Below are 19,725 nucleotides of genomic sequence, written 5' to 3'. Positions count from 1 at the left end.
TTTATCTATCAGCGTGTCTGATCGGTTATTGATTTACGATTATATACCTGTGGTTAAACACACACACGCAAATAAAAACATTGGCCAATCAGAAACCTGATGGCAGAGGGGAAGCAGATGTCCCTGAAACATTGAGTGTGTGTCTTCAGGCTCCTGTCCCTCCTCTCTGATGGTGGTAATAGGAAGAGGGCATGTCCTGGGTGGTGGGGGTCCTGACTGATGGATACTGAATTTGTTGATTTCTATTGCACATTTGTTGCTTGTCAGTCTTTGTTTTTGTGTAGTTTTTCATTGAATCTATTGTATTTCTTTGTTCCACTCTGAATGTCGGGAAGAAAATGAATTGCAGGGTGTGATATAGTAATATGTAGCAAAACATGTACAATGCTGCAGGAACTCCACAGTTCAGGCAGTATTGAGTAAACAGTCCACGATTTGGGCTGAGAACCTTTGTCAGGACTGAGAGGGAAGGGGAGGGAGTGAAGTCAGATGGGTTGGAATGGTCAAGAGCTGGAGAAGAAAGGATCTGACAGTGAGGAGAGTGGACAATTGGAGAAAGGGAAGGTGTGTGTGTGTGTGTGTGTGTGTGTGTGTGGATTTTCGTACTTTATCATTTCCCTACACTGCTCTTTTCTCAGTAGTTTTTACACATAATTCTGCATTGTCAGGGCTGTACCTCATGCCAGCTCAGCTACTCTGATGGTTTGACCTGCACAAACAGTATGCAGGACAAAGCTTTTCAGCACGTCTTGGAGCATGTGACAAGAATAAGCCAGTAGCAATACCTGACCAACACATGCAAAATGCTGGAGGATCTCAGCAGACCGGGCAGCATCTGTGGCTCTGACTCCTCCTCCCTTTTCTCCCCCAGGGTCTTGGCCAGGAACGTTGGCTGTTTGCTTTTTTCCAGAGATGCTGCCTGGCCTGCTGGGTCCCTCCTGCATCTCATGTGTGTTGCTCGGATTTCCAGCGTCTGCAGATTGTCCCTTGTTTGTGCTGGCTCTGGAGAGGCTTCGGAGAGGGATCACAAGGATGATTCCAGGAATGTGAAATGACTTTGGGTCTGTACTCACTGGAATTTAGAATTTAGAAGGATGGTGGGGAAGGGGAAAATCACAAACTTTCGTGTAGGCCGCACCTGGTGAAAGTCTTCTGCCCCCTCTGTGAGGTCTGTGCATCCTTCCTGTAAACCCTCTGCAATGTCTTAGACATATGGAGCCCAACACTGTTCACAATACTCAATCAGTATGGAGGGGCTACTGCACAGGACCGAAAGAAGCTGCAGGAGGTTATAAATCTAGTCGGCCCCATCTTGGGCACTAGCCTACAAAGTACTCAGGACATCTTCAAGAAGCGGTGTCGCAGAAAGGCAGCGTCCATTATTAAGGACCCCAGGCACCCAGGGCTTCCCCTTTTCTCACTGTTACCATCAGGTAGGAGGTACAGAAGCCTGAAGGCACACACTCAGCGATTCAGGAACTGCTTCTCCCCCTCTACCATCTGATTCCTAAATGGAGATTGAATCTACCTCACTTTTTACAAAAATATACAGTATTTCTGTTTTCACACGTTATTTAACAAATCTATTCAATATACGTAATTGATTTACTTGCTTATATATCATTATATTTATTTTATTTATTATATTTTTTTTCAGCTGGATTATGTACTGCATTGAACTGCTGCTGCTAAGTTAACAAATTTCACGTCACATGCTGGTGACAACAAACCTGATTCTGATTCAGTATTGGGCAGACAGAAGACATCTGATTTCTCTAGTGCCTTCAGTACAATCCAACCTCTTGTTCTGAGCGAGAAGCTGCAAAGACAAACCTACTACCTCTTGGATTACTGACTACCCGACAGATAGACCACAGTTTGCACGGCTGGTAGTTCTGTCTGAGATGGTCGCGGGTGGCACTGGAGCACCACAAGGCACTGTCCTGTCTCCATCTCTGTTCGCACTGTACTCCTCTGACCTTCTGTACCACTCTGGGTCTTGATATTTGCAAAGGTTCACTCACACGGTGGTTGGGTGTTTCAGAGATGGGCAGGAGTCAGAGTACAGAGGACTGGCGGACAGGTTTGTGGAGTGGAGCGGGGGGAATCACCTGCTCCTGAATGAGGCCAAAACCAGGGAGATGCTGATTGATTTTATAGGAAGGGGACTGTGACGAGTCCTGTGCATTCTGGGAGAAGACGTTGCGGTGCTGGAAGAGGACAAATACTTGGGCATTCACCTCGACAACAAACATAACTGGTAAACCAACACCAAGGTTGTTTGCCAGAAGGGGATGAACATAATCTATTTTGTAATGAATCTGAGATCCTTCAGTGAGAACAGCAGGATGCTGGAGGTCTTCTACCAGTCTGTTGTTTGTTGAGTGCAGCCTTCTTTGCTGCTTTATGTTGGGGGAGCCGCATTGGTGCTGGATCTGTCCCTGGCTACAAGCCGGACTCTTGTGAGTGAGTGGTGGAGAGGAACGTCACCAAACGAACTGTTGTACATTTTGGACAATTGAATCTGACCCATCCTCTCCATGAGCTACTGAATAAACAGCTGAGCATCTTTACAAACAGACTCATTCGTCTCCACTGTCACAAGGATCGCTACAGGAAATCTTTCCTACCAATTGCAAGAAGCACGGACAACAGTTCATCTTTGTGTGTCAGGAGAACACACATCATCATGTTTGTCTTATTATTTTGCGCATTATTATTGCACATTGGTAAATTTTTATTGTGTATACAGTTGGCCCTCCTTATCTGTAGGGGATTGGTTCCAGGACCCCTCGGGGATACCAAAAATTCGTGGATGCTCAAGTCCCTTATTCAACCTGTCTCAATCCGGTGGGTCTTAGGACTCAGCGGAACCCCAGACATTATTTAACTTGTCCCAGTGCCATGGACATTAGGACCCAGCGCCAGAGCTCTGAATGCGCAGTGTTTCCCATCACAAAAATAATCATGATCACGATTGAAAATAAAGTGGAAATAATAAAACGATCGGAAAGAGGTCAATTGCCATCGGTCATTGTAAAAGCGTTAGGCTACATCGGTCAATGATCAGAACAATTACTGGGTTTTGGGGTTTGGGGTTTTTGATCCTCCAGCAGAGTGCACCATAGCAATCTGTCCATAGATCGAGCTCGGGAACTTCCCGAGCCCGATGCTGAAACATAACGTTCTTAAGTGTTTTATATGCATAGAAAGGTAAAATATATACTATATACTAAGACAAATGTTTGACTAACTGACGCTAAATAATACCGGACCTACCTGTTCCAACCTACTTAGTAAGAGAATTTCCAATTTTTTTCGATTCCGATGCACGATAACCCACGCACACCCTCCCGTATACTTTAAATCATCTCTAGATTACTTATAATACCTAATGCAATGTAAATGCTATATAAAATGGTGGTTATACTGCATTGTTTAGGGAAATAATGACAAGAAAAAACGTCTGTACATGCTCGATCAACTAGTGCTGGAAGAGCACTTCCGTGTTTTGGCTAAGCTCGGTTGGTTCAATTTGCGCATGCGGAATCCGTGGATAAGGCGGGCCAACTGGAATATTATTCAGTACTTTACTATTAGTTAAGTCTGCACACTACTAAGTGTGAATTTAAATGATGCTGCTGTAATGAAAGAATTTCCCACTCGAGATCAATAAAATATTATTATTAATGGGGAGATCAGAATACTCAAAGGCGGCTTCATTGAGTTGTGGTACGACTGTCTTGCCTTTTGCACACACTCCCCTGATAGATGGGCAATGAAGCTACAAGCCTGGTTCATCAATCCATTGCCTTGTGTTGCCACTTCAAGGGAAGTGCGGCCTGCGGCCCTGAAGCCCCTCTGTGTGTCGCTGCTCCAGTAAGGTCTGCCATGGATCGCATCCCCTCCCCGTATGCTTGCCACCTCAGTCTTGCCCGGGCTGATTTCTGTCTGCCATTTCTCCACCCGCTCTCATCGTTGGTTAGATTCTGGTGTGTCTTGTGTTATAACCATCCTTAGTGTTCGCACGTACACCAAGACTTGAGCCGCGCCCCAACTTGCTAACTGACCTAGCTACATTCTCATTGGTCTCACAAAACCATCGGGGCCCAAGGGCTGAAGCCTCAGGACCTGAGTTAAGTGGAAAATTTGAGTGCGTTGGGACGAGCATAGGAGGGTGAAGGGAGATGCCATATCTGCCTCCAGCTCTGAAAATGGCAGAGTTGTATACCTCGATACAGAACTGAGAGGGCTAATGCACACAGGCCTCTTACACTGAGATGAGAATTAGAGGTCAGGGGTTGAGGGCAAAAGGTGAGATATTAAAGGGGTACAGGAGAGGCAGCTTCTTTACACAGCGATGTGACAGATGCAGGTTCCATTGCAATACCTGAGAGAGGTGTGTAAGATGATGAGAGGCATTGATTGTGTGGATAGTCAGAGGCTTTTTCCCAGGGCGGAAATAGCTAGCACGAGAGGGCACAGTTTTAAGGTGCTTTGGAAGTGGGTACTGAGGAGATGACAGGGGTAAGTTTTTTTTACTCAGAGAGTGGTGAATGCATGGAATGGGCTGCTGGTGGAGGTGCTGGAGGCAGATACGATAGGGTATTTTAGGAGACTCCAGGATAGATTCATGGAGCTCACAAAAATAGCGGGCTATGGGTAACCGTAGGTAATTTCTAAGGTAAGGACATCTTTGGCACAGCTTTGTGGGCTGAAGGGCCTGTATCAGTACTGCAGTGCCCCATGACTCTGGCCCTCCATTTTACCTCACTCCCCAGTGCACTAGCAGTCTCTGTGCACGTCCCACCCTGATTTGTTCTCCCGAAGTGCAACGCCTCACAGCTCTCCTCACTAAACTGCACCTGTCATTGCTCAGCCCGTCTTCACAGCCGGTTCAGACCCTGCTGTAAGTCTTGGCGGCCTTCCCTGCTGCTTATTGCGCTGCCAATGTCTGGCCTCGTTTGCTGATCACACCAGCATCCAGATCATTGATACATCACGAGTCACAGGCCTCCGGTTAGAGAGGGTCTGCTACCACTCTCTGCCTTCTCCCATGAAGCCAGTGTCTGATCCATTTTACATCCTTGTCCTGAAGGGAAGACAGCTGAAACTTCTTAACCAGCCTCTGGCATTACAATTGGCATCCCACCCCCGTCTATGCCCCTCATGCCTTCACGTCAAAGGTCTTGCTAGTCCATGTAGACTACATCCACTGTCTCAACATCCCTGGTAACTTCCCCGATAAGTTCTAAACGGTTGGTTCGATGAGACCTACCAGGCACAAAGCCAGGCTGACAATCCTTTCTCAATCCCTGTCTGTCCATATGCTTATAGATCTGGTCCTTTAAAATATCTTTACCCACCGCTGACATCAGGCCTATAATTTCCCAGCTCAGAGCCTTTCTTCAACAATAGACCAACATGAGCTATCCACCTTCCAGCAACTCACCTGTGTCTAAGGACATTTTTAATACCTCTGCTAGGACCCCTGCAGTCTCTGAACTAGTCCCCGGCCACCCTGATTTGTCCTACGACAGTGAGCACTTCCTCCTCTGAAATCCATGACCTCACCACTGCTTTGCCTCATTTTGATGGACTCCCGGTTAAATAGATTCAAAAACAAAACCCAATTAAGTTCTCCTCCATCTTTTGCAGCTCAATGTGTAGGTGACCATGCTGATCACCAAGAGGGTCAGGTCTATCCCTTGCATTCTTTTTCAATATACCTGTAGAAGCCCTTGGGATTCTCCTTCACCTTGTCTGCTACAACTTCAAGCCTTCTTATTTTATTTTTGCCCTCTCATTTTCCCTCCTAAATGACGACGTTTCTTCCTGGCTGGCTTTGCTGTTATGCACCTCCCCCTTTTACTTCTTAACCAGGACCTCATCATCTCTCAGAAATTCAAGGCTAGCTTTGCCTTGTATTCTGACAGGAACTCTGCCGCTCTCAAAGTTTCACCCCTGAAAGGCTTCCGCTAACCAAGCATCCCTTTCCCAGAAACAACCTCTCTGAACTCCCCCACTTGCCAGATCCTTTCCGATGCCATCAAAACTAGCTTTTCTCCGGTGTAGAACCTCAACCCATCTGCCTCCAGGATTATTTTGAAACTTATAGAATTAAGATCATTATAACTAAAGCATTCCCCTGACACACAGTTCTGTTACCTGGCCTATCTCGTTCCCTGGTTGGAGATCCTGAATCACACTGTCTGCTTATGGCCTCTACAGATTGATTAAGGAAACCTTGCTGAACACTTTTGACATGTTGCAAACGTGTCTCCACTCCTGAAAGCACCTTCTAACACAATGCCATGTTATGTTTCTTGCAACTTCTGATATCGCCCTACAAATTTGCTCAGTTAAAGCACACCAGAAGACATGGGAGCAGAATTAGGCCATTCAGCCCATCAAGTATGCTCTGCCATTCAATCATGGCTGATCCCGGATCCCACTCAACCTCATACACCTGCCTTCTCACCAAATCCGTGTGGGAGGGTCTATAATAGAACCCCATTAGCTATCATCCGTTTCTTATTCCTCAGTCTCACCAGCATATCCTCAGTGCAAGTGATGAATGATACCATCCCTCCCTCTCAATCACATTCAGAGCCATAGAATCTCGGAACATTGAGCTACACGTCCTGCTCCTCCTGCAACCCGCTCTCACCAATGGCTACGTAGAAACATAGAAAATCTACAGCACAATATAGGCCTTTTGGCCCACAAAGCTGTGCTGAACATGTCCTTACTTTAGAACTACCTAGGCTTACCCATAGCCCACTATTTTTCTAAGCTCCATGTACCTATCCAGGAGTCTCTTAAAAGATCCTATCGTATCCGCTTCCACCACCGTTGCCAGCAGCCCATTCCATGCACTCACCACTCTCTGCATAAAAAAACTTACCCCCGACATCTCCTCTGAATCTGCATCCAAGCACCTTAAAACTATGCCCTCTCATGTTAGTCATTTCTGCCCTGGGGAAAAAGCCTCTGACTATCCACATGATCAATGTCTCTCATCACCTTGTACACCTCTATCAGGACACCTCTCATCCTCCGTCGCTCCAAGGAGAAAAGGCCGAGTTCACTCAACCTATTCACATAAGGTATGCTCCCCAATCCAGTCAACATTCTTATAAATCTCCTCTGCACCCTTTCTATAGCTTCCACATCCTTCCTGTAGTGAGGCAACCAGAACTGAGCACAGTACTCCAAGTGGGGTCTGACTAGGGTCCTATATAGCTGCCTCTCAGCTGAGATTGAAAATCAGAGTTTTCCTCCTCCTAGACGGGCTGCCGTTCAAGGCTGACAAGCCCCACCAGCCTGAAGGGGTGGTAAAGATATTCTTAGTCCTAGGTGCAAAGCCAGGATCCTAAATTGACTCTCAGCTCCTAAATTCAATTCCATGATTGAGGAAGGCCAATACGCCTTCTTAACCACAGAGTCAACCTGCGCAGCAGCTTTGAGTGTCCTATGGACTCGGACCCCAAGATCCCTCTGATCCTCCACGCTGCCAGGAGTCTTACCTTTAATACCATATCCTGCCATCATATTTAACACTGTCACAATTCCACGTGCTGATCCATGCTCAGTTCATCCATCTCACCTACAACACCAGGAATGCAATACACATAATTTGGAATATTATTTCCTATTAAGCTCAGGCTTTCAATTCCTGACTTTGCGCCTAGGATCAAGAACATCTTTACCAACCCTTCGGGCTGGTGGGGCTTGTCAGCCTTGGACGGTAGCCCGTCTAGGAGGAGGAAAACTCTGATTTTCGATCTCTGCTGCCTTGCGGCCATGCTCGCCCATCTATGGGAATGGCTTCGGGAGTAAACCCTGTGGAAGAAATCCGGAGCCGGGGTCCCTATAGCAGTTTGATGTCGTTTACAACTTCACTCCGGCAACCTCTGTGGCAACACTGGTGCCAGGCTGTATCGACGCTTGCCCTTCCTGTGGAATACATCAATGATGTGGAGAGGGGGAGCCCACTGCAGGGGCAACAGCCGGTTCTTCAAAGGAGACAGTCCACCAGAGGTGCAAACACGTGATCCCCTGGGATCGATGGCTGCCTGCAACTAGCTACCCCAAAACTCCAGTTCCACATTTCTGGATCATTGGGATCTCTTCTGGGCAAGGGATGACCTGTACAAAAAGGAAGTGTGACACCTGAATATCCTTGCTAGAGTTGTCAGGGAGAGTTTAAACTAATTTGACAGGGGCAGTTGGAACCAAGGTGATAGGGCTTGGGATGCATCAGTTGCTATCCAAATAAATGCTTTCTGCATTTGAAGGATAGTCGATGACAGGGGAAAATAGGGTCTGTTGAAACATGGGGGCAAAAATCGAAAAGGGTGATGAATACAGGACTGAAGGTGTGAGATGTAAATGATCACAGTTGGTAACCTTGCAGCACATTTACAAAATGGCAGGTATAACGTTGTTTGCATCACCGAGTTGTGGCTGAAAGAAGATGATAGCTGGGAGCTTAAATCGAAGGAAGCCCATTGAATCAGAAGGACAGGCAGGAAGGATGTTAACAATAATCCTGTGAGTGAAAGTTTTAATGTATGAGCAGTGTTTGTTGGCTCTGGGCTTGTAGTCGCTGAAGTTTAGAAGAATGTTTAGGAGGATCTCACTAAACATGCTGAATATTGTAAGGCCTTCATAGGGTGGATATGGAGAGGGTGATTCCTATAGTCAGTGGGAAAAGGATCTAGTACAGGAGGGCACAACCTCAGAATAGAAGGACGTCCCTTTAGAACAGAGATAAGGAGGAATTTGATTAGCCAGAAGATGGCTCTGGTGGCCTGGTCATTGGGTGTAATTAAAGCAGAGGCTTTTGATTCGTAAAGGTTACAGGTAGAAAGCAAGAGGAGGGAGCTGTGAGGTAGTAAATACACCATGATGGAATGCCAGAATAGACTCAATGGGCTGAAGGGTGGGAGAGAGAGAGTTAGATGGAGTGGGGCCAGTGAGGGGAAGGAGAGTGAAAGAAAGCAGAGGGAGGGGACGAGGAGAATGGCTGAGGGGAACTAGACGGAGAGGGTAGGAGTGGTCGGGTAGGAAAGAAAGAGGGTAGAAATGGAAGGGGCTGAAGAGAGTGTGGGGAGAGAATGGGAAGACAACAGAGAGTGGAGAGAGGGTGAAGAGAATTGAGATGGTGAGGAAGCACGGAAAGGGTGAGAGAAGGAAAATGGACAGAAAGAAAGGAAGACAAAGGGTGAGTGAGAGATAGGGAGGGAAAGACATGAAAATGGTGAGTTGAGAAGAGGGGGTAATTACAGGAGGGAGGAGGGAAATTGCAAGAAGGGGAGATGGAAGGAAAGAGGGGTTGGAGGGCACACAAAAGAGTGAGGGAGAGCAAGAGAGAAGCATCAAAATTGGTGTAGAGGAGAGGGGTTGAGGGATAGAGAGAGGGTGTTGGGGTGGTTAGATGGAGGAAGGGGATGAGGGATAGAATAGATTGACAGGCACTGGGAAAACAGGAAGTGAAAGAAAGTGATAGGGTAGCAGAGGAGGTGAGGAGGAGGAGAGGGTCGAGAGGGAAGTGGGCAGAGAGGGAGGAGAGCGGAATGAGAGAGGTAACCCACACAAAATGCCAGAGGAGCATCCACGGAAAAGAGAACAGTCGGTGTTTCGGGCAAAACCCTCAGTCAGGACTGGAGAAAAATAAAAAGATGCTTCCTGGCCTGCAGAGTTCCTTCAGCATTTTGTGTGTCACTTGGATTTTCAGCATCTGCAGATTGTCTCGTGTTTCTGAGGGCTGAGAGAGATGGCGAAGAAACTGAGGGGTGGGGGGGGGTGTGTGGCAGATGGGAAAGGAGAGAGAGGGAGAGGGCAGGAGAAGAGGGGGGGCAGGAGGAGAGAGGGGAGCAGGAGGAGAGAGCAGGAGGGAGAGAGCGGAAGAGAAAGGGTAGAAGGAGAGAGAAAGAGATGAAAGGTGAAAGAGAAAGGGAAAAAGAGTGGATAGAGGACGAACGAGAGGGTTTAGTTACAGAAAGAGAGAATGTGCACTTGAGTTCCCGGGGCGCTGCCTCCTCCCCCCGCGGCTCCGACCTCTTGTTCTCCCTCGCCACTCCCCTCTCCCGTATTTCCGGCCTCACCTTACAGCCGTCCATGAATCCGAGCCGGTCTGATCGATTCGTTCCTTTGTATTTCCCTTAAACCAAGATGTGCCTGGATCGGTCCCTGAGACGCCTTCGACGGGCAACAGGAAGGGGATTCAGCCCTTCCTTGTGATCGGGCCTCCACAGTCCTCCGGTGTAACCCGAGAAGAAGTTTAGCTGGTTTGCGAAGGGCAGGTCTTCATACGTCTGTTGTCTGCTGCAGTATGACGCGCTAATTGCTGGGGTGCCTCACAGTCTCGATTACTCAACGAGAATTACAGACGAAAGTTCAGCGCCTCACGCCATACCCAGAAACACTGGGGATCTGATTTACTGTGTTTGCGCGGCATGAAAAAGAAACAAGCGCAACAACGTTCAACGATTATAAAGAATAAATAAGTACGTATAAAAACCTGGTTAGAGTTTAAAGTATGGATATGGCGTGACGAAAGGCGCATATTTACTTGAACAGCAGCAAGTATTTACAATGTAAACACACCTGACCACACCCTCCCTCCCTTTCTGCTTTTCGCAGGCTTCACTCCCCACACGCGACTTCCTTGTCTCGCTCTCAGTCTATCACTAAGGGTTAACTCAAAGTGCACTGCAGATGCTGCGGTCACTAAAAGTTCAGCCGAGGCGGCATGCAGAGGGTGAGAAACATTGTTCGGAATTGCCAGCATTTTCCGGAGGGTCCTTTGCCGTGTTTGACTCCGATAGCAGAGCCAGCCTTTCTCATTAGTTTACTGAGTCTGAATATCGTTTACATTTCCTGGTGTTTACAGCTTGCAATTCCTGTCTATGGTTACTGCCCTACAGATTTGCCCAGTATAAATGCAGAAAAATAATCTCAGGATTGAACGTGTGACTCCTGTGTACTCTGATAATACTCTACTTTGACTTTGAGAGCGGAACAAGTGCCGCATCTCCCTCACCACCATCCAGGATCCCAAACACTTCACCTGTCAGTCTGTGGGGTCATCTGCTGACTGAGTCCAGTACCCCCGGTGCTGCCTCCCGTTTATCGGTGAGGCCCGGTGTAGATTGTGGGGGAGGGGGCACATCACCAACTCCGCCAGAGAATGCCTGATTTCCTGGTGGCCGCCTATTTCAATTTCGCATCCCATTCCCATTCCAACTCTCAGTCCACGGGCGCCTCTTCTGCCGGGATGAGGCCACACACTAGCTGGAGGAGCAATGCCTTATATTCCATTTGGGTAGCCCCCAACCTGATGCCATTTTCACGAAATTCCGGTGATTTCCCCCCCACCTCAACTTTCCTTTCTCCACCACCACCCATTTCCCATTTCCCTCTCTCACCTCATCTCCTTACCTGTCTTTGTTTCGTGATCTCAAGGTTGTATAAAGTATACAGTACATACTTTGATAATAAATGTACTTCGTACTTTGGTCATCTATCCACTCCTACCTGATACTATTGGAGTATAAAAGTTGCATTGTTTGCTGTGTAACCAAAACTATGTAGTCAGCTTTGAGTTTGCTATTTGCTATGCATGTATCCAATTTAGTAGGAGAATGAAATCTTAAGAATGTAGAAGATAATGGGGTGTTAATGAGAGGCTAGCTAAGAGATGTAGATCATAATAGTGTGTTCATGAGAGGTAGCTAAAAGACTTAGATTAGAACATGATTAAGTCAATGGATAGAAACATTAGTGGCGAATGTACTTGTGATATGCTAATGCAACTAAACCAGGAGATTGCTATAAAAAATGCTGTGTCCAAGGATCGGTGGGCAATCAGTGTGGGCAATGACTGTCTCAGCTTTGATTTGCAAATTAAAGTTTAACCCTTCTTGAAGAATCTTCTGCGTCTCCTGGTCGTTTGTGGGGCACGAGAAACCACGAAAATAAACAAATATTAGAAGAGAAGTAAAAAAGAATACAAAAAAGTAAGTTACCTCAAACAGTCCCATGGGAGGGAGGGGGTGGCAACACTTTCCCGGCGATGGATTGACATTGTAGAGCCGAATAGCCGAGGGTACTAACGACTTCATATAGCTTTGGAGCAGCGCGGTTGTCTCAGTCTATCACTAAAGGTTAACACAAAGTTCACTGCAGATGCTGTGGTCACTAAAAGTGTTCCTTTGTTCAGCCGAGGCGGCATGTAGAGGGTGAGAAACATTGTCCGGAATTGCCAGCATTTTCCGGAGGGTCCTTTGTCCAGTTTGACTCCGATAGCAGAGCCAGCCTTTCTCATTAGTTTACTGAGTCTGAATATCGTTTACATTTCCTGGTGTTCACAGCTTGCAATTCCTGTCTACGGTTACTGCCCTACAGATTTGCCCAGTATAAACGCAGAAAAATAATCTCAGGGTTGAACGTGTGACTCGTGTGTACTCTGATAATACTCTACTTTGAACTTTGAGAGCGGAACAAGTGCCGCATCTCCCTCACCACCATCCAGGATCCCAAACACTTCACCTGTCAGTCTGTGGGGTCATCTGCTGACTGAGTCCAGTACCCTCGGTGCTGCCTCCCGTTTATCGGTGAGGCCCGGTGTAGATTGTGGGGGAGGGGGCACATCACCAACTCCGCCAGAGAATGCCTGATTTCCTGGTGGCCGCCTATTTCAATTTCGCATCCCATTCCCATTCCAACTCTCAGTCCACAGGTGCCTCTTCTGCCGGGATGAGGCCACACACTAGCTGGAGGAGCAATGCCTTATATTCCATTTGGGTAGCCCCCAACCTGATGCCATTTTCACGAAATTCCGGTGATTTCCCCCCCACCTCAACCTTCCTTTCTCCACCACCACCCATTTCCCATTTCCCTCTCTCACCTCATCTCCTGACCTGTCTTTGTTTCGTGATCTCAAGGTTGTATAAAGCATACAGTACATACTTTGATAATAAATGTACTTCATACTTTGGTCATCTATCCCCTCCTACCTGATACACCCTTCTCCAGCCCTTTACCCCTTTCACCAATCAACTTCCCAACATGTTCCTTCACCTCTCCCCTACTCCCCATTTCACCGATAACCCACCTCCTTATACTTCTTCCAACCCTCCCTCCGACCTCCCTAACCTGACTTATCACCTTTCTCTACCCCCAGTCCTGCTGAAGGGTCTCGGCGAGAGATGACGACTGCTCTCTCCTTTCCACAGATACTGCCTGGCCTGCTGCCTTGCACCAGCATTTTGTGTGGCTTGCCTTGGACATCCAGCATCTGCAGCTAACGCTGCCCTCAGAGGCAGAGCAGCAAGCAGACGAGTGTCCCTCAACCCCTCTCCAAGGGGAGAGTTTGCACAATGAACAGTGCCTCTCTGTCCCTCTCCCTCAGTGGGATATCTCTTCCTTGACCAGTGTCAATCCATCCTTCTTCTCAACACTGAGCAGCTCCTCACACTCATGACCTGACCTGCTGGGATCATCCAAATTTTTATGTGTGTTGTTCTGGATTTCCTAGGAAGTACAGAATCCCTGTTACTCACAGACCCTCTGCCTCAGGACTGATACAGTGACAGGGGTCCCTCAGTACCCACTCTCTGTACTGATACAGTGACAGGGGTCCCTCAGTACCCACTCTCTGTACTGATACAGTGACAGGGGTCCCTCAGTACCCACTCTCTCTACTGATACAGTGTCATGGGTCCCTCAGTACCCACTCTCTGTACTGATACAGTGACAGGGGTCCCTCAGTACCCACTCTCTCTACTGATACAGTGTCATGGGTCCCTCAGTACCCACTCTCTGTACTGATACAGTGTCATGGGTCCCTCAGTACCCACTCTCTGTACTGATACAGTGTCATGGGTCCCTCAGTACCCACTCTCTGTACTGATACAGTGACAGGGGTCTCTCAGTACCCACTCTCTCTACTGATATAGTGTCATGGGTCCCTCAGTACCCACTCTCTGTACTGATACAGTGACAGGGGTCTCTCAGTACCCACTCTCTGTACTGATACAGTGTCATGGGTCCCTCAGTACCCACTCTCTCTACTGATACAGTGACAGGGGTCTCTCAGTACCCACTCTCTGTACTGATACAGTGACAGGGGTCCCTCAGTACCCACTCTCTGTACTGATACAGTGTCAGGGGTCCCTCAGTACCCACTCTCTCTACTGATACAGTGACAGGGGTCCCTCAGTACCCACTCTCTGTACTGATACAGTGTCATGGGTCCCTCAGTACCCACTCTCTCTACTGATACAGTGTCATGGGTCCCTCAGTACCCACTCTCTCTACTGATACAGTGTCATGGGTCCCTCAGTACCCACTCTCTGTACTGATACAGTGTCATGGGTCTCTCAGTACCCACTCTCTGTACTGATACAGTGTCATGGGTCCCTCAGTACCCACTCTCTGTACTGATACAGTGACAGGGGTCTCTCAGTACCCACTCTCTGTACTGATACAGTGTCATGGGTCCCTCAGTACCCACTCTCTGTACTGATACAGTGTCATGGGTCCCTCAGTACCCACTCTCTGTACTGATACAGTGACAGGGGTCTCTCAGTACCCACTCTCTGTACTGATACAGTGACAGGGGTCTCTCAGTACCCACTCTCTGTACTGATACAGTGACAGGGGTCTCTCAGTACCCACTCTCTCTACTGATACAGTGTCATGGGTCCCTCAGTACCCACTCTCTGTACTGATACAGTGTCATGGGTCCCTCAGTACCCACTCTTTGTCTCAAGGAGAGATGTGTATGATGACTGGAGTCTAGGTCACCCTCTCTCAGGGATATCTGCTCAACGTCTTTTGTATTTCTCTCTCTCTTTCTCTCCGGGCGTTATCTGCACACTTACTGACATGTCCCATACCCTCCTCTCAGTGGGGTTTGTGTACATGGACAGCTGTCATGGAAGATACATGTATCCCTCGCTGTACAAAATTTTGCTTTACGCCACTTCACTTTTACAGAAGAGCTACATTATTACCTGTTTTTGCGAACTGAAAAAAATCCAAAGAGGATTTTCACTTTTATGAAAAAAAGCACCAACTTTAAACTTGTGTTTTACCCCGAGAAAGACTACCAAGACCGTGAAGCTTTGCGCGGCAGGTGTGTGCGCATACGTGTATGTGCCAATGTTTCTCTACAAATTGGTTTTGGCTAAATCTTCCCAATTCTGGTAAGTGAAACTACACTGTATATACATTATTTCCTCTTTATATAGGCTGTGTATTTATCATATCCTTCCTGCTTTTACTATATGTTAGAGTTATTTTAGGTTTTATGTACTATTTGGTAGGTTTTATTTTGGGTCCGGGAACAAGCAAAAATTTGTCCGATATAAATTAATGGTATTTGCTACTTCGCTTTACGCCATTTTGGCTTATGGAAGCTTTCATTGGAAAGCTCTACTTCCGGATTGCGGGGGAAACCTGGTATCAGTCCCTCTCTGTCAGTGGGATATCTGTGCATTGGATAGTGTCTCAGGGAGATATCTGTACATTGGTGCCTCTAAGGTTCCCTGGCCAGTGTCTCCTCATCCCTCCCCCACAGGGAGGCATCTTCAGACTGATAACGACTGTTGTTCTTGTTTTCTCACTGGGACCATCTGTATGTTGTCTGGGTATCTGGAATCCTTACCCTCAGTGGGATATGCCTCTCCAGAAGATCATGTCTCATCGTACCTCTCACTCTCAGGGCTGGTGGGGTGGTGGGGGGGAATCACATCTATGCTGACCACTGTGACTCACCTCACTGTGCACAATCCCAAGCCCGGCTGCAGGAGGAGGAGGGTTGGACATCCCCTTAAGAACCCAGAGCCACAGAAGCCAATTGAAGCCCAGAGACCTCATCCTTGGGAGAGGAAGGATCCTTGCCTTGAAGATGTATACAGCTTTTTGGCAAAAGCTGAAGCCTCTATCAGCCCGGGTTAGAGGACACCGGCAAACTCCCACCACAGTAGGGGTGATGTGCTCCGGGAAGAACCCAATGAATACTGCTATTTCTGTCCACCGTGGAGGGGATGTCCAATGACTGCTGTCTCTCAGACCCCCTCTCTCTCTCAAAGGCATATCTCTACGTAGGTCTGTCTCTCAGAGTCCCTTTTCCTCAGAGGCATCGTCACACTGACCAGTTTTGCTAAGTTCCTACTACATGGAGAAATATCGGGACACTGACCATCACTTTCTGGTAGTGGGGTGTATGTGCATTTGTGCAGTGGGCTCATGCCTCTCTCTCATGGGGCTATCTGTACATTGACCGCTGTCCCTCAGTCCTTCTCTCTGAGGGGCTATCAGCACTCTCACTGGTATCTGGCAGTCCCCTTCCCCTGAGGGGAATAACTCAGTCCCCGTCTCTCCCAGTGTGATGTCTATACCCTGACCTATGTCACTCCACCCGCTCCCTCTGTGTGATATCTGCACACTGAGTGATAGCTATCAGCTGTCCTTTCTCAGGGGGATACGTGTGCACTGACTGGTGTCTCTCAGTTGCATCCTCTCAGTAAGATAGCAGTCTCCTGTCAAGTGTCTCTTCATCACTCTCCTTCAGTGGGATATCTGTACACTCTCCCCTGGGCATATCTGTGCAATTATTGGATTACCCCTGGGCAGGGCTTCCCAAACCTTTTCTCGACCATAGACCCCTACCGTTAGGCAAAAGGTCCGTGGACTCTGGGTTGGGATCCCTTTGTCTCTATACATTAATCAATGTCTCTCCATTCCTCTCCCTCCATGGGAGAGCTCTACACTGACTGCTGTCTCTCGGTCCCTCTCTGTCAGGGGCATATGTGCCCATAGAAACATAGAAAACCTACAGCACAATACAGGCCCTTTGGCATACAAAGCTGTGCCGAACATGTCCCGATGTTAGAACTACCTTGGCTTACCCATAGCCCTCTATTTCTCTAAGCTCCATGTAGCCATCCAGGACTCTCTTAAAAGACCCTATCGTTTCCGCCTCCACCACCACCGCCGGCAGCCCATTCCACACACTCACCACTCTCTGAGTAAAAAAACTTACCCCTGACATCTCCTCTGAACCTGCATCTAAGCACCTTAAAACTGAGCCCTCTCATGCTAGACACTTCAGCCCTGAGAAAAGGCCTCTGACTATCCACAAGATCAAATCCTTTCATCATTTTGTACACCTCTATCAGGTCACCTCTCATCCTCTGACACTCCAAGGAGAAAAGGCTGAGTTCACTCAACCTATTCTCATAAGGCGTGCTCCCCAATCTAGGCAACATCCTTGTAAATCTCCTCTGCACCATTTTTATGGCTTTCACATCCTTCCTGTAGTGAGGCGACCAGAACTGAGCACAGTACTCCAAGTGGGGTCTGAGCAGGGTCCTTTGTAGCTGCAACATTACCTTTTGTCTCTTAAACTCAATCCCACGCTTGATGAAGGCCAATGCACCGTATGCCTTCTTAACCACATTGATGTTTCTCTCAGGGAACAGCTGGGTGCTGACTGGTGTCTGTTCAGTACCCCCACACTCTTTCTCTCAGGGCTTGCCCTTTGCAGTGTTTCTTGGGTCCCACTGCAGCAGTGTAGGTATTGGACCGGGCTTCAAAATACTCAGGCTTCTGCACTGTGACCAGCCCACACATGCAAAGTGGAATTTCGGCTGGCATGTTCTTGTCAGATGTACCGAGATATCATGAAAAAGCTTGTCTCACATTCTGTTTACAGAGATCCGATCATCGCTTTGTGCTTTGAAGTTGAACAAGGGGAAAATAAGCAGTAATCAAATGCAGAAAATAATTCAACAGCTGCAGGGAAAGTACAGTGCAGATAAGCGAGAGGTTAAAGGTCATAATGAGGTAGACTATTTCATGATATCATACTGGGGATCCACTCATTGGGCTTAGAACAGCCCAATAGAGCCTGGTTTTATTGTTTGCTGCAAGCTGTGCTGGAGAGCAGGCTCTTAATTTTTTCTTCACACCTGAAATCCTGCATCACTATTGTACACCCGCTACCCACAGCTCCAATCTGATCATTAAATTTGCTGACGACACTACACTGATTGGCCTAATCACAAATAATAACGAGACAGCCTACAGAGAGGAAGTCATCATGGTGGTGTCAAGAAAACAACCTCTCCCTCAATGTCACAAAAATGAAGGAGCTGGTTCTGGACTACAGGAGGAATGGAGACAGGCTCGCCCCTATTGACATCAATGGATCTGGGGTTCAGAGGGTGAACAGCTTTAAGTTCCTCGATATACACATCACTGAGGAACTCACATGGTTTGTACATATCGGCTGTATGGTGTAAAAGGAACCTCTTTCACCTCGGATGGTTGAAGAAGTTTGGATTGGGCCCCCAAATCCTAAGAACTTTCTACAGGGGCACAATTGAGAGCATCCTGACTGGCTGCATCACTGCCTGGTATGGGAACTGTACTTCCCTCAATCGCAGGACTCTGCAGAGAGTGGTGTGGACAGCCCAGTGCATCTGTGGATGTGAACTTCCCACTATTCAGGACATTTACAAAGACAGGTGTGTGAAAAGGGCCCGGAGGATCATTGGGGACACAAGTCACCTCAACCACAAACTATTCAACCTGCTACCATCCGGGAAATGGTACCGTAGCATAAAAGCCAGGACCAACAGGCTCCGGGACAGCTTCCACTAGGCCATCAGACTGATTAATTCACACTGATACAACTGTATTTCTATATTATATTGACTGTCCTGTTGTTTATAATATTTATTACAGGTTACTATATATTTCACATTGCACATTTAGATGGAGAAGTAACGTAAAGATTTCTACTCCTTGTATGAAGGACGTAAGGAGTAAAGTCAATTCAATTCGATCACCACATCCAACTTCAATCACACACTCCATCCTGAAAATCTCACATGCTCATCCCACATCACGATCATAATCTGACCCTTACAGCTCCTACACCCAGAGCCTGGTCTCACACACGCCACCCCAGGTGACCCAACACATAGTGTTCAGCCCTACTCATACCTCTCACACATCCCTGGTAACTTAACATATCAATCCCCACCAATCACAGACTGCATCCCACAAGGTGCCCTCACACACACCATCCCACGTCACCATCATACACCATCCGATATGACGCATGGCCACAATCCCACGTCACAGACACACCCTTTCTCTCATCGCTCTCTCAAATCCTCCCCAACTCTCAGTCATCCCATCCCACTCCTCTGCTCCCCTCCCATAATAATGACACCAGAGACACACCCCTACCACATCAGAATCAGGTTTATGATCTCTGACATGTGGCCTGACATTTGTTAACTTAGCTGCAGCAGTTCAATGGGAAAATAGAAATAAAAGTAAATTACAGTAAGTACATATATGTAGATTAAATAGTTAGATTGAAAATAGTGTGAAGACAAAAAAAAAAATATATATATATATAAAAGTGATGTTGTGTTCATGGGATCAAAGTCCATTTAGGAATCGAATGGCAGAGGGGAAGAAGCTGTTCCTGAATCGCTGAGTGTGTGCCTTCAGGCTTCTGTACCTCCTACCTGATGGTAACAGTGAGAAAAGGGGAAGCCCTGGGTGCCTGGGGTCCTTAATAATGGACACTGCCTTTCTGCGACACCGCTTCTTGAAGATGTCCTGAGTACTTTGTAGGCTAGTGCCCAAGATGGGGCCGACTAGATTTATAACCTCCTGCAGCTTCTTTCG

General features: G+C 47.5%; 2 protein-coding genes across 8 annotated transcripts in view; both read right to left on the bottom strand.

The window, feature by feature from the left end:
• Positions 1 to 19,725, bottom strand: part of LOC132384402 (lysophosphatidic acid receptor 5-like) — a 49,773-nt gene that overhangs the window by 17,213 nt on the left and 12,835 nt on the right. For 2 of the 5 annotated variants that reach the window (XM_059955525.1, XM_059955527.1), the window contains exon 1: positions 10,113 to 10,253. The exons of 2 other annotated variants lie outside the window; for them this stretch is intronic. Coding sequence is in view for 1 of the 3 variants with exons in the window: in XM_059955524.1 (XP_059811507.1) it covers positions 10,113 to 10,127 (15 nt within the window). In the remaining 2 variants the exon portion in view is untranslated. Of the gene's footprint in view, positions 1 to 10,112; positions 10,254 to 19,725 lie in introns of those variants that run through there. One more of the 5 variants, XM_059955524.1, reaches the window with a different exon arrangement.
• Positions 1 to 19,725, bottom strand: part of LOC132384400 (lysophosphatidic acid receptor 5-like) — a 102,379-nt gene that overhangs the window by 69,823 nt on the left and 12,831 nt on the right. Inside the window, exon 1 of one of the 3 annotated variants that reach the window (XM_059955522.1) lies at positions 10,113 to 10,179. The exons of the other annotated variants lie outside the window; for them this stretch is intronic. The gene's annotated coding sequence lies outside the window, so the exon portion shown is untranslated. Of the gene's footprint in view, positions 1 to 10,112; positions 10,180 to 19,725 lie in introns of those variants that run through there. 3 annotated transcript variants of the gene reach the window in all.

Source organism: Hypanus sabinus, chromosome 32 (genome assembly GCF_030144855.1).
Source record: "Hypanus sabinus isolate sHypSab1 chromosome 32, sHypSab1.hap1, whole genome shotgun sequence".
Taxonomy (NCBI): domain Eukaryota; kingdom Metazoa; phylum Chordata; class Chondrichthyes; order Myliobatiformes; family Dasyatidae; genus Hypanus; species Hypanus sabinus.
This window is presented reverse-complemented; position numbering and strand designations above follow the sequence as displayed.